We start from the raw sequence: 14,536 nt of genomic DNA on the forward strand, positions 1-14,536 counted from the left end.
AGGGATCATTATATTGTATACGCAGGGCATTATCCGTTTTTTTGGGTATGAGTAGCCCAAAGACCGCTTGTGTAAAAGGCTTAAAGGTTTATCCCGAGCCCCAGCGCGTAACAATAAATCTATATTAAATACAGTAATTCGATTAATAAAGTGTATCCCTGTGGTCAGTGTAACCGCGCAACATAACATCGCTGTTGTTTCTCAACCCCGTTAATTAATTAAATTAAATGGAACGACAGCTTGAGTAATGGCCGGGGTACGGGTATGTTTACTTCAGTCACACGAGCATAGAAAATTTCTAGAACATTCGACGATGATGATGATCTTTCGCTTATTGTTTTTTTCCTAGGCTATTCCAGGTACAGGCGGACTGGTAAGTGAGCTCACAAGCTGAACCTCAGGAATTTTGCTAACACTAGCCCTAGCAAGAGCGGTGGTTCGCAGAATCTACCGCCGGACCGGAATTGCGACTCACTGAGAAGATCATAGATGTAGCATGGGTAGGCCTCCCACAAGATGGACCGACGATCTGTCGAGGATCGCGGGGATCCGCAGGATGCAAGCAGCGCAGGACCGGTCTTTGTGGCGAGGCTTGGGGGAGGCCTATGTCCATTAGTGGACATCTGTGGGCCGATAAGAAGAAGAACAAGAAGAGAAGATCCGATAAGACATGCTTCGGGCGACGGCGGCTTTGTGTTGCCCAGTCGCGGCCGGATAAGTGCTTACAGTATCACTTATCCAAAAACATCTGGAATCCTCTTGTGAATATGAAAACTGGAATGATACAAATGGCAGACTCAAGATACTGTCAGTTCGTTCTGTGTGAAACTAAGCGTAATAATCGAGAATTAATTTTAATTTATCTATTTATTTATTTAACATTTAACTTTAAGCACAAAAGTACACTAAACAAACAAAAGTAAGTTATACAAGAAATGAGTAGAGAAGAACTGTGTTAAATGCATTCCATTATGAGAGTAAGAGTTGAATAATAATAATGAAATATTACATACATACTTAATAATAATATACAAACACGCACAGCGTATAATAATTTTGATATTAAAATACTTAGCGGTAGTTACTCGTAGAACAAACACAATTCAAATATCGACGGATAACAGCTTATTCGTCTGTGACCACGAGAACTGTAAAGTGAAATAGGCAGGAATAGGGAAATAATATAATGAGAAATAAAAAACGCCAAATTAAACCGTAAAAAGACATTTAATTGTACATAAATATTTACGACTCGTCGTTTGTTTTTTTTTTACCTAAGCTGATGGTCTAGAGACCATGTCAGCGTCGCCGGACTAGTAGATGAGCTCACGGAGCTCAAACCTGACTTTGTTGCTAACACGAACCCTTGCAAGAGTCGTGCCTCGCAGAATCTACGACCGGATCGGAAACGCGACCCACTGAGAATATCGGGCGAGAAACTCAGTGGGCTTGGTAAGCGTCTACCGATGTTTTTGGGCGTCACCAATGCCAGGAGCACTGTTAAGTCGCTGCCTACCGCAGAGTACTCTTCGCAAGCCTGGTTTGATGAAATACATGACATGGCGCTCGGAAAACACCATGGAGGGTAGTTCATTTCAGAGCCGGATGTGTGATGAACGGAACGGTTCCAGATAGTACTGATTCACTCTGCTCCAGCGGCGGGAAATATGATGCTAAAACGAGAGTTTTTATCAAAATCTATCAAGTGATTTTAGCCAAAATTCTCAAATAAACAAATAACAATTAATTTTGATCGTAAATATCTTCAATATACCGGTCATATTTACGTTACTATTCCAAATGTCTTAAAGAATATTACGATTAAATTCAATGTAGAAATAATAAACCCCTCTAGACTATTACAATAGTTGTCGGTCCCAGATTACTTTATTAACCAATTCCGAGATTTAGTCGTTCTATCGTAATGTATTTTCGGGGAATAGCGCCTGAAGCCTGCAGCAAATGGAAAACCAATAGGGCTATTACAATATAAACAAAAGGTAAACATAAAACTGTTTACAATACGGACCGGTCCGCAACAAAAGACTGAGAAGATTGTTTATCTTATAAACGTTTATCTAATAGAGGCAGAAATCTAAATAATTAACTAGATATTTTTAATTTTTAAACCACTTTATGACTGAGAAGGTGTTTATCTAATAGAGGAAAAAATTTAAATAATCACCTAAATAATTTTAGTGTTTAAGCCAATTCTTGACCGAGAAGATGTTTATCTAATAAACTCAGAAATCTAAATAATTACCTAGATAGTTTTAGTGTTTAAGCCACATCTTTTTATTACGAAATAATCTACAAAAATGCTAGACAAGTTGACTAATTCTTTTTTGGATGAAATACATTAATGTCTATCATACATATGTCTATTATACTGTTACTAAAATCTGTTTTTATCATAATTTACAACCAGAGCGACTACACTTTTCAATATTTCATTTATGAGACGAACAAACTTGTAAAATTATAAGCACATGTAATCGGTTTTTTTAAATTATAGAATGAAACCAATATAATTTATAAGTCGTCGTTGACGACCTCGGATCGGTAGACGCCAACCACTATCGGCACTATCGGCACTATCGGCACTATTGCACTATCGGCACTATTGGCACTGTCGGATTTCTATGTACTCCAGATACTACTAGTATAATAATACTATATAATAACACTACTAGAATAATGAGGGCTAGGTGGATGAGGGCATTACCTAATCGCATAGAAACTAATTAAAAACACAATTAAATTTCACATGAGGTTCAGTCTCTCGCGAATGAAGACGTTACTACAAGCTTCGCTTAAATAATTGCTTAAAGGTTCACTAAATATGAACTTTGTAAAAAAAATTGCCAAACTTAGTGAATTAGCATTATTCTTTGTGTAGGAGTAACAACTTATTAATTCGGAAACGTTTTCCTCACGCTCTGTGTAATAAGTATCAAAGTCAATGATGTCAAAATTCGTACACCGAGCTGTCAAGGAGCAGATTGAGCCCACTGAGTTTCTCGCCGGATCTTCTCAGTGGGTCGCGTTTCCGATTCGGTGGTAGATTCTGCGAAGCACTGCTCTTGCTAGGGCTAGTGATAGCAACGTCGCCAAGTTAGAGCCCCGTGAGAGCTCACCTATTAGTCATGTTAGGCTGGCATAGCCCTCTAAGGATGCCAGCTTAGGTAGGAAAAAAATAGGGCAGTTTGAACAGAATACAAGAATCGCAGCACAGGGAGAGAGCGGAATACTGGGACCAGAGATTAATTGTAATCAGCAGAAATGGGAAGTAAAGAAGCCCCAAGAAGTTCAAGAAGTTACGCTAAGCAAAAAAACTGTGAGAAGAGCACTGCAAATCTGCACGAACAACTTCGCACGAGCGTTCACACTCGCCTATCCAATGACTCGAACATTGCCACGTCCCATCGAATAGTTCTTCGCTCAGTTGTACACTTCAAGGTTCGATTTATGTATTACAATTCAGTCGTCTATTATCAAAGGTGGCAATCTGTGCATTTGGACAAAAAAATGTTATTGGTATGTCAATACAGATTGATTTGAATATAATCGTCTCCTACAAAGAATACGGTTCAAAACCTGCATTAAATAAAGTATTAACTTAACCTGTTATTTATCTAAGATGTCGTTCAGAAGAGTTTTGTGACTACCAATGGAATACAAAGTCAATAATTCGTTTTTCTGATTTACCAATAATTGTCCAAAAGTCACATTGCCGGCTTTGATAATAGTCGACTCAATTTATCTCAGATTTTTTAATTGAAATTTGGACAAAAAAAAAAACGTTTTCCAAAAATTTTATAGCACTTGTGAAAATGATAAATAACTTATTAGGCAAGAACAAATTAAAATTAAGTAGAAAAATAGGACTTAACAGTTTTTTCGGTGGCTATTTAACATATGAGCATATTCCTTAAACGTATAGTTTAAAAGAAAAATTGACACAACAAAAAAAAACAATAACGTCACATAAATAAAGCAGCTAATTACTTAACACGCTATTAACTAATCCGCGATCAAATCAACCCGGAGGGCGCACAAAGAATATCAAACAGTTAACGCTGAGCCTTATAAGCTTAGTTCTACCGCGAAAGCCTTGCGAGTAATACGCTTCGAAGGCTACCACCCTGTAACAAATATAACAAGTACATCTTAGAGTATTTCGGGAATATTTTCGTACAATATTGTTAGGTATATTCTTCAAACATGTACGGTTGGCTGTTGGAAAGCGTACAACATTTCATTGTGGTAAGCATTCGATTAAAATAGCATAGCATAGATAATAAAAAAATAGCATAGACTACAAAAATAAAGCGTTTAGAGCTATGTATTTAATAATAAGGAATTAGTTTGATGCAAATTTATATAGTTTTTCTATAATTTATTTAAAATAGATTCTATAAATTTGGGGCTTTTTGATATTGGTCAGCATTTAACTATTAAGTAATTTGTAAAGCAATATACCTAAAGATAGTTAGAAATGTTATCAAAACGGTATCATTATAGCTCAGCATAAATTGATTTTATAAATTTTTTCTTTGTAATTAAATTTGTTTTAAACGATTTAATCTCACATTTTATATTGTCATGAAAATGTTACCTAACCAAATACTATATTTTATTTGTTGTTAAGAACTAAACTATGTATATTACATGTTTGTATATATACGCTGGTAACTGTACAATATGCTTAAGACGAATTTAAAAACTTCGTAACATTAAGACCGGTATTACTCACTAAAAATAAAATTTACCTTGTAAGAGAAGGTAATAAGGGACAACGCCATAAGAAGAAAAATGAATTCGGACAGAGAAGCTCGTATAATCCTGCCCCCCCCCCCCCCCCCGATTTTAGGAGATTACTAAAGGCTACGGACATTGTCACCGCCACTGTCCCCCATCAAACCCGTACACATATTTACTTAGCAGCAAATGCTTGCATGACTGCGGCAACTAACAAACCCTGCCAATTCTACCAAATCTACTTCAGAACTAGTATTTGGTAAAAATTCCTGAGAAACCTACTACATCTAAATGATAAATTTAAATCGAGAAGACTGAGATCGTATAGCTTTTCGAATAGTAAGATGAGACTTTCATCCCTATCTAGACTATAAGCCGCTCAGAGCTATGCTACGCTAGAGTCGTGACAATGCATGACACTAAGCCGAAATATTGAAGCTTAAGCTGATTTTGCCATAAAAAAAAAAAACGTGTAATAAACCTCAATGGATTACTTACTGCCAGAGGGATTACTGGACTGGACCGCACAAAAGAAAAATCTTTTGAGGAGATATTCCACAGAAATTGAAACTCCATTTTCGTAGAGTCGTTTTTTTTCATCAACTTGTCGAAATACACGATTCAAAATGATTTGGAATTCTGAAGAAAAAAAAAACAATCATGTCGTCAATGGCACTAAAATTTATCAGTGGCTTCTAAAAATAATAGTTAATCGTATTTTAATTATTACCTGTTATATTTATTACACATACTATTTTAATTATTATCTATTAGCGTAGTTATTAGCTACGTTACGAATACCTAACTGTTTTCGTGATTACGGTCAACTGACGTAAGTATTATAAAGACTATTAAAAACCGTAAAATTAGTTTTAAAAGTAAATCGGATGACAAACAGGGAACAAAATGTACTGAAAATGTTTAGTCTTTGCGTATTTATATATATATAGATCAGGGGTGGCCAACTTGATTAGAACCAAGATCTACTGTTTACTGACGAAGTACTCTACGATCTACCAACGACTCCCAATGAACGATACCAATTCTTGAAATTTAATGAAACATTTAGTTCAGTATACGAATAAGGAGTACGAGTATATATTCTTTTATTAAAAAGATTAACATAAAGCTGAAATTATATAATAAAAGAGAACTATTGTGTGGAATAAATAATGTGACGTAATGATACAAGTTGAAGATGATGCGTGCAGCAATTAGTGATTACGTTGCGCAGTCCTATGTATAGGTACTTAGTCTGGCCATAAATACTGTTACAATAAAAAATAAATAAAAATCTATTGCAAATTACATTTATTACTTTTACAGTCTGTTAGTTTAATACATAAATATAAAACAATTTAATAAAAAGCTTATTCGAAGTGGTCTCAATTGGCTGCAATACAGTCCTTTAAACGTTGAGGCCAGTTATCAATAGAAGCACGCACTCTTTCCATGGGAAATATTTTCACTGCCCATCGTACGTACGGTTTGTTTTAGGGACTCCAAATTATCATGGCGTTTAGAGCAAGCCGTACTCTCTAAAACTGACCATAAATCATATTCCAGCGGATTAAGATCGGGACTAGACTGACGGCCAGTCTTCAGCTCTGATGAAGTCTGAAACGTTCGTTTCCAACCAAGACTGCGTAGACCGAGCTTTATGACCTGGCGCCGAGTCTTGCTGGAAGGACCATTCTTGATTATTGAACATGGTGTTGTTAAGGGACTTCATTATCTTCGCAAGAATGGTATCTTGATACACTTGTGCCGATGTTTTGATACCTTTTTCACAAAAGTATGGCTCAGTCACTCCTTCATAGCTAATACCCCACCAAACCATCACTGAAGTCGGATAGTGCCCACGTTGCACTCTGTCGACTAATTGGGAAGCTTCCTTAGAGCTTTGAGCATAAATACGGTCATTTTTTTTGTTAAAATGTTGCTCAATTGTAAAAATTTTCTCATCCGTAAACATAATTTTTCTATGACCTCCCATTGCGTACCGCTTCAGTAGTTGTTTTGATTTTACCACCCTATTTTCTTTTAAATTGTCAGTTAAGAAATAACCAGTACGTCTCTTATAGGCTGCAAGTCCTAAGTCATCTTTTAAAATACGCGACATGGTTCTAGGTGCTATCTTGTGGGACGGTGGGATGGATGTAATGTGCTCTGCGTCAACCCTGTCCCGCCGTTTCAATAGCCCCGACTGGGCTCCGGCCCGGTCCGAGGTAGGGCGCCGGTTGTGAGCGGCAGGAGTTTTTAGTGAGGTTCAACTCCCACATACCCCACCTGCCGCACGGGTGGGGATCCGGCGATTTTCTCCTGTGGAAAAAAAAAAAAGGTGCTATCTTCATCTCCCGAGATAAAATCTTTTGCTTTCGGACAGGATTTCTTCGAATTCTTTCCCTTACTGCTTTGACCACCTTTTTCGTACGAACACTACGTGGACGGCCAGATCTTTTTCTGTCACAAACAGAGGAGGTCTCATTGCACCTATTAATAGCCCGGTACACAAACATTTTACTAATACCAAGCGTATGGAGAGTTTTAAAAATTGCATTTGGCTCCATACCTACTTTGTGTAATGCAATCACAATTCGGTTCTCTTTATCACCCCACTCCATTTTAATATCGCAAAATATTGTACATATAGGCGCCAAAATGAGAAAACTCAATGAGCAATCATATAAAAATGACAGATTCCAAATTCAAATGTAATATTTTGTTTATTTTTAATTGTAACAGTATTTATGGCCAGACTAAGTAGAGCCTATGGCAGCTTCAACCCTAAATCCATCATTACATAGGAAACAACAGAAACAGCAGTATCTATAACCAAATTCTATTGAAAACATTTCTGGATAGCCCATCTCAAGTATCGTCGGCTGTGAACAAAAGGAAAACTGGAGAATTTTACGAAAATAGGGGAAAAGTGTCATTTATAACCGCCGCTGGCAGCCGATAGGTTGTTTGTTTCCAGAGAAGTGCTTACTCGTGACGCGCTGCATTGTGTTTGTTACTTATCCAAACGTGATGAATATTAATGTACTTAACATATCTGTCAACAATAGAACGATGTTTATTTGCTACATATGAATTTTCGTGTTTTCGTTGGTCGTAGGGTCTATATTTTAAGACAACTTGGATAGGCACCATAGTCACTATCTTCGGTGAAGCGTTTATTTATAATTGAGAGATATAATAATAATTTATAATTTTTTCTATACTATTATAATATTATAAAGAGGAAAGATTTGTTTGTTTGTTTGTTTCGAATAGGCTCCGAAACTACTGGACCGATTTGAAAAATTCTTTTGCCATTATAAGCCGACATTGTCCCTGATGAACATAGGCTACTTTTTTTAATTTTTTTTTTATTTTTTTTTTTGGTTTCATGTGTGTTTTAATGTTTCCGAAGCGAAGCGAGGGCGGGTCGCTAGTAGTGAGATATATGGGCTTTGGTATATGTTAGAGGAAGTCTGAAAGTGGCACCTATGACAGAGAAGCTGAGAAGTGCGTGTTTGGGATGGTATGGACATGTGATGAGACGAAATGAAAATGAGGTTGGTATGAAAGTGTTAACTATGAACGTGGAAGGATATAGAGGAAGAGGTAGATCTAAGAAGAAATGAATGGATTGCGTGAAAGACGATATGTGTAAGAAGGGAGTGAGCGAAGAAGAAAGAAAGACCCCAGATGACTGGGAAAAGGGCAGAAGGATGATGGGCTTTGGTGATTATCGTAGATGGATTAAAGTTCATCCATGCTACCTAGAGCAACTGCGTTTATTCACAGTGCGTTTCTAGAGATCTTTTTTGCCACGTACCATCCGGCTTTGGAATGAGCTCCCCTCTACAGTGTTTCCTGAGCGCTATGACATGTACTTCTTCAAACGAGGCTTGTGGAGAGTACTTAACGGTAGGCAGCGGCTTGCCTCTGCCCCTGGCATTGCTGACGTCCATGGGCGACTGTAAACACTCACCATCAGGTAGGCCGTGTGCTCGTCTTCCTACAACGGCAATAAACAAAAAAACAATAGTATTAACATTTACTCATCCATACCTTTTCGTTTACATCCTTTGCCAGCCGACCGAGAGGGCTGGTTGGTGGTCGTGGCGCCGACGACCACCAGTTCGGCGCCCCGAGGGGGAGGGTGATGGGAGAGATGTGCTCCGCACTAAACGCTTCACTTTCCCCCTTTACCCTTTTCATGAGTTCTGTCTTATGCGAGGTTTGGACGTTGGTTGTTGAGCGACAGGAGGTTTTAGTCAGTTCGACTCTGACATGCTCCGCCCTCCATCTCCAGTGGAGAGCGGACGCCCGGCGATTTCCTCCTGACCAAAAAAAAAAATCCTTTGCCAAAAAGAAAAGACAATAAAACTTATAATTTCAGACAACATACTCACTTGTTAATTTCGCGTTGTAACACCTCCACACCTGTTTTAGTTGCGACCTCTAACTGTCATCGTCGACGTTGATTGCAAACTAAACATTAATTGAACAATAAATAATTCACAAGCGCCGACACTTTTGGCTGGTCACGTTCGCAAATTCACCCGTCCAAATATCGAAATACCTTCATTCATTATTATATAGGTCATCGGCAACCGATATTAGTAACACATACATTACGACACACGTAGGTACATGTTGCTGTTCGCATTTGTAATTGAAAGATCTGTGTTTATCTGGATTTGACGTAAACTAGATTTTCCCCCGAAAATAATACAAGCCTTTCGCTTGGTAAATTCAAGACGGACAAAACCGCTTTGCTTTTGTACCTAGTTTAACAAAAAAAAGTATATATTGAACTTATACCTGATAAAACGGATTACTCAATATAAATAATAGCGTTCGAATACATAATTAACAAAACAAACTTATAATGCAGATAGATAAGTATCTATAAGATAGAGATAAGAACTATAAGCGCAAAAACATAAAAACCACGAAAATTCAACAATATAACTACCCAAATTAAATATTATTCTTCTTGCTCTTTCTCCACCAATTGGTAGTCGGTGCCATTTCCGCACTCACACACTTCTCTCGCAAATTCTCATTCACACAGTGCTTCCTAAAAACATTTGGACGCAATGTGTGAAATCCCTTGTCACTTACCGTCGACTTTCATACACAAGGTCTTTTTGGCCACATGATCACCTTTTCTTCGGATAGCATCCACAAATAACAACACATTATTGTGAATTTGACCACAAATAAAAAAAAACAATAACAACAGAACCCAATAAAAGACTAAACTGACTAGATTACGTGACAGGATAGCTATATGATTTTACGTAATCTCTATTACCAATTCAATTTGAAATTGTCAGATTCATTGAACACATTGTCTTAATGACATCAGCGCAACCAATTTTGAACTCAAAGTACTAAAGTATTAACAAAAACTCTTCATATTTACGCGGATATAGGTATAGTATAGTAATAATTTAGTAATACCATAATAATTTACTAATTTAATATATATCTACAGGAGGAATGTGGGGAAGAAATATGGGAAACGATTCTAAGGGAGGCAGGTGCCAGAAACACAGTCTTCAGTGCGACACAGGTATATATAATATATATTTACGTATTTCATAAAAATTGGAAATATAATAAACATACATTTGAATGTACAGCAATACCCAGACGCCCTGATGCTCCGACTAGCCAGCGCTTTAGCTCGTCTCCTCTCAAAAGACCCCAACAGCCCTGTACCGTCCCGGCCAGCGAGTCCAGTACCAAAGAAACCATCTTTCAAATCCAAGCCCAGCTGGAGAAGCGCATCAGTCCACGCAGACAATAGACCACAGACCTTCAAATGTCCCTTCACAGCCACAAACGTATTGACAGCTGTCACTAAGAAAGAAATTAATGCTTACACGTCTACTGAAGAGATTCGACCAATGACAATGTCAACTGACCGCATAAATATGGAAAAGGGAATAGAAGTGGTCAGAAAGGAGTTGCAGAGGCGCAGTTTGGGGATCAAATTAGAAGCGGTGCATGCAGAGAAGAGTAAGGAAACCCCTGAAGAATCTATTCCAGAATGTGAGCAAGCGGAGAGTCAGAACGCCGCCTCGGAACCCACATCCCCTGAGCACGAGAATATGAAAAACTCCATGTCCAAGCCAACAAGGAAGACTAGTTGTACCGTAGCATTGGATGTATACCGGCGGCGAGGGTCAGGAGCTCCGGGAAGGCAAAGACTGAACAGCATCAGCCTCATTTCGTGCGAGAAACTAAACGCCATGAAAGAGAAATTTGCCACACCGGAAAAGGTGATGCACTTCTTCGGCAGGTGCTTTGTGAAATTCTTCAGCAATTACGGGTAAGATCAAAATGCATGACACTATTACTACGGAATTAACATTATGAACCCATCATATTCAATGGCAATCAAGGGGTATTCGAAATCTTCAAGTTCAGCTTACAAAGCTATATCTGAAATTAAACAGTATTTATTAACAACGGATCTGTCACCCTAATTTATCGAGTCAAAAAGCAATAAATGATATTCGACTAACATTTTCTGGCCTCTTTTAGTTTCATGTCTCGTAGGAGAATACGCGAATTTAGATAGGACACGCTTAGTGTTTGGCAATATCGCGTAACTAACTCACTTCCAAACCTTTGTATCTTTCGTAATATATAATCTCACAATTGAATACAGAATACAGAAATTTGATTTCGTCTTTTCTGAGTTCATAAGAACCAACGTGCTAATTAACTATCTTAAGTTGTACAGTTACAAAAAGGACCATAGACAAAACAAATTGAATGCTGTCACTGACTTTAAAACATGTAGTTCACTTAAACTTTAAATATATCTCACCTCTGTTCTATGTTTGTAACAATAACATTGACGTTGGTCATAAAATAATTCAAATCGTAAATTATACGTTAAAGATCTCGCAAAAGAACTACAGACTTAAAAGATCTTCAAAATGTACAGGTTCAAGGTTAGCTGCTGTTACAATTATTAGTCGGACAAGCTCCGCATTGGGTACGAATGGTATTGTATTGAAAGGATTTCTATCTGAGAAGGCACTGACCGTGTAATGAGATCTGGGATTACTGAGATCTGGATTACTGGATTCTGCGATTTTCAACAGTTATAATATTCGAACTTCTTGGAGAACATTTCTTCATGTTCAAAACTGAAATAATGGACTTAAATTTAGAGTTGGACTTAAATTTAATAACCATTTTTAACGTAGCGATCCTAGTCAAGACATTAGGCCAAATTAATTAAATTTTATGTGCTGTCATCGGTCTTTAATAACTATGTAAGCTATTGTGTTAATAAATCGTTTATAATTTTCAGATAATTACTTTAAAAGATTTCAGTACACAGACAGATTTAGGTCAAGCTAATAAAATCGAGTTAAGTTTTCGAATATTTGTAGAATGCCTATTCTTAAATATCTTCTTTGACGCAAAAATATAATCTGGTTGGTTCATATTATTTTCAATCACAGATTTATCCGACTGAATTAAAACTTAATGCAGTTTGTTGTGGGCACTTCAGAAAAAATTCTGACATTGTATAATGAAAGGGTTTATATCCCAATTTAATTGTTGTAATAGCATTTGGTTTAATTTATGGTAGCATTGAACCTTGGTCGGGATCCACTAATAACTATACTTCTTTTTCTTCTTCTGCTCTTATGCTAATTGGGCAACATGTTGGGGGCAACATGTCTTATTTTTCCATTCAGGTCTTATCATACGTCATCTCTGCACTCACATCCTCCTCCCGCATATACTCTTTCACACAGTTCATCTAAGTCTGCAGACGCCTCCACATCACATTGCCGTCCAATTTCATACCCCCTAATAACATTCATAAATTTAAAAACGAAGACATGGCTCAGCTGATAAAAAGTGTAAATTATTTTATCCTTCTGCGGATTATTTACTCAAAGTTTATACAAAATAGCCTTCATAATAATAACAGCATTGATTAAAAAAAAAAAAAACAATATACCACGAATTTTGTGTAAATTTAACCAAAGTTAACTGTAAGCATTCCAGTAGAAAAGTTATCTTGCTCTGAGTTTTAATTAAAGTTTGGGATATCAGCTAACTTAAGTCGTCCCCTATTACCTAGAAGCTTTACGCTTCACTGTTCCCTTTCGTAGAGATTTATTTAGGTCACATTGAGGAAACTGTTTTCTAATTGGTTAGTAGATATTACGCAAAATTTTCCTTTACAAAATGCTAATGCTTCACTGGTGGTAGGACCTCTTGTGAGTCCGCGCGGGTAGGTACCACCACCCTGCCTATTTCTGCCGTGAAGCAGTAATGCGTGTTGGTTTGAAGGGTGGGGCAGCCGTTGTAACTATACTTGAGACCTTAGAACTTATCTCTCAACATGGGTGGCGCATTTGATGTCTATGGGCTCCAGTAACTTAACACCAGGTGGGCTGTGAGCTCGTCCACACATCTAAGGAATAAATAAAAAAAAATGCTATCCGTCTCTGCGATAAAGGTCGCTAACTGAAATACCCAAAAAAGTTACCCCATCATCCTCTTTTAAGAATCTATGTGACTTAATACAATTGGACCAAAATGTAGGGAAACTGAATTCATGTTAATACGCAGCTGTTCAATTTTAAATGAAACAATTGATTGAACAATTACGATACAGTCCATCTGCTCTATTTAATCTAAGTATCGATCTATTTAACTCAAAAAAAAATGAAGATGTTTTCAACAAAATATACTTTGAATTGGTATCTATATATTAATAGGTGAAGCAAAAACTTTGTACCCCTTTTTACGAAAATTGCACGGACGGAGGAATATGAAATTTCCCACAATTACAGAGAATATAGAGAAGGAGTGCAGAATGTTAATATTTTTTTAAATTATGCACAAGAAATACATTAAATCAATAAATAAAAACATTACACACACTACCATGTATTTGACACACACACACGCATGAATACTATTTGTCTATTGTCAAGCTTTTCTTATTGCTGTAGTTAAATTGGGAATAGATGAAATGAATATTGTTTGTCTTTATTAATATTTGTTGAAGTGCAGTCTTGGCGAAATCTGTGATTATAGAAGTATAATAGTCTTTGACAATAGAGCCATAATAGTGCACGCGTACAAACTTATAATTTCAATTAATTATAGTCGAATTTCGACTACCGGGGGACCACTATAGTCAGAATAAAAGAATAAGACGCACGGTATATAGAGCGATATATCATCATCACCAGCCCAAAGGCATCCACTGCGAACCATAGGCCTCTCCCAATTTACACCTCAGAGACCGGTCTTCGGTTTTCCTCATTCATTTCTGACCGACCGCCTCTTGATGATTATCACACCACCTAAGAGGACGGTCTCCCAAGTCTTCGTAATACAACTTATAATGTAATTAAAGAAATAAGATGAAGGAATAACATGGTGTAGTAAAATGAAACCGATAAATAAATACAAAAACGCATAACTCCTAGCGATATGCATGCACGGTCGCTTTTCTTTCTGCATTTCCGCCGCAAGGTATCATGCCTTCTGGTTTTAAAGGTGGGACAGCTTTCATCCCATAATACCTACACGCAATACTAGATGGAATACGTCATCTATACCAAGAAAAAAGCCCAACAAGAACCTTCAATTATGTAAAACATGATATTTATGTCTAAGTTGTTGATTAACTTTTTAATTAAAATAAGTAATACAATGCATTATACTTTTCGTATTTATCTAAATTATTTTATTTCGATCAGTAAGTACACCGGGGCTAGTT

The 14,536-nt window shown here is 37.1% G+C and overlaps 1 protein-coding gene across 3 annotated transcripts in view; it reads left to right on the forward strand.

Annotated features, from left to right (window-relative positions):
* Positions 1 to 4,009: 4,009 nt before the first annotated feature.
* The window catches only part of LOC101746281 (soluble guanylate cyclase 89Da), a 38,403-nt gene continuing 27,876 nt past the window's right edge, over positions 4,010 to 14,536 (forward strand). For 2 of the 3 annotated variants that reach the window (XR_001140323.4, XM_004923527.5), the window contains exons 1-3: positions 4,011 to 4,266; positions 10,259 to 10,336; positions 10,407 to 11,098. Coding sequence is in view for 1 of the 3 variants with exons in the window: in XM_004923527.5 (XP_004923584.2) it covers positions 4,225 to 4,266; positions 10,259 to 10,336; positions 10,407 to 11,098 (812 nt within the window). In the remaining 2 variants the exon portion in view is untranslated. Of the gene's footprint in view, positions 4,267 to 10,258; positions 10,337 to 10,406; positions 11,099 to 14,536 lie in introns of all 3 variants that reach the window. The other variant, XR_001140322.4, reaches the window with a different exon arrangement.

Source organism: Bombyx mori, chromosome 6 (genome assembly GCF_030269925.1).
Source record: "Bombyx mori chromosome 6, ASM3026992v2".
Classification (NCBI taxonomy): domain Eukaryota; kingdom Metazoa; phylum Arthropoda; class Insecta; order Lepidoptera; family Bombycidae; genus Bombyx; species Bombyx mori.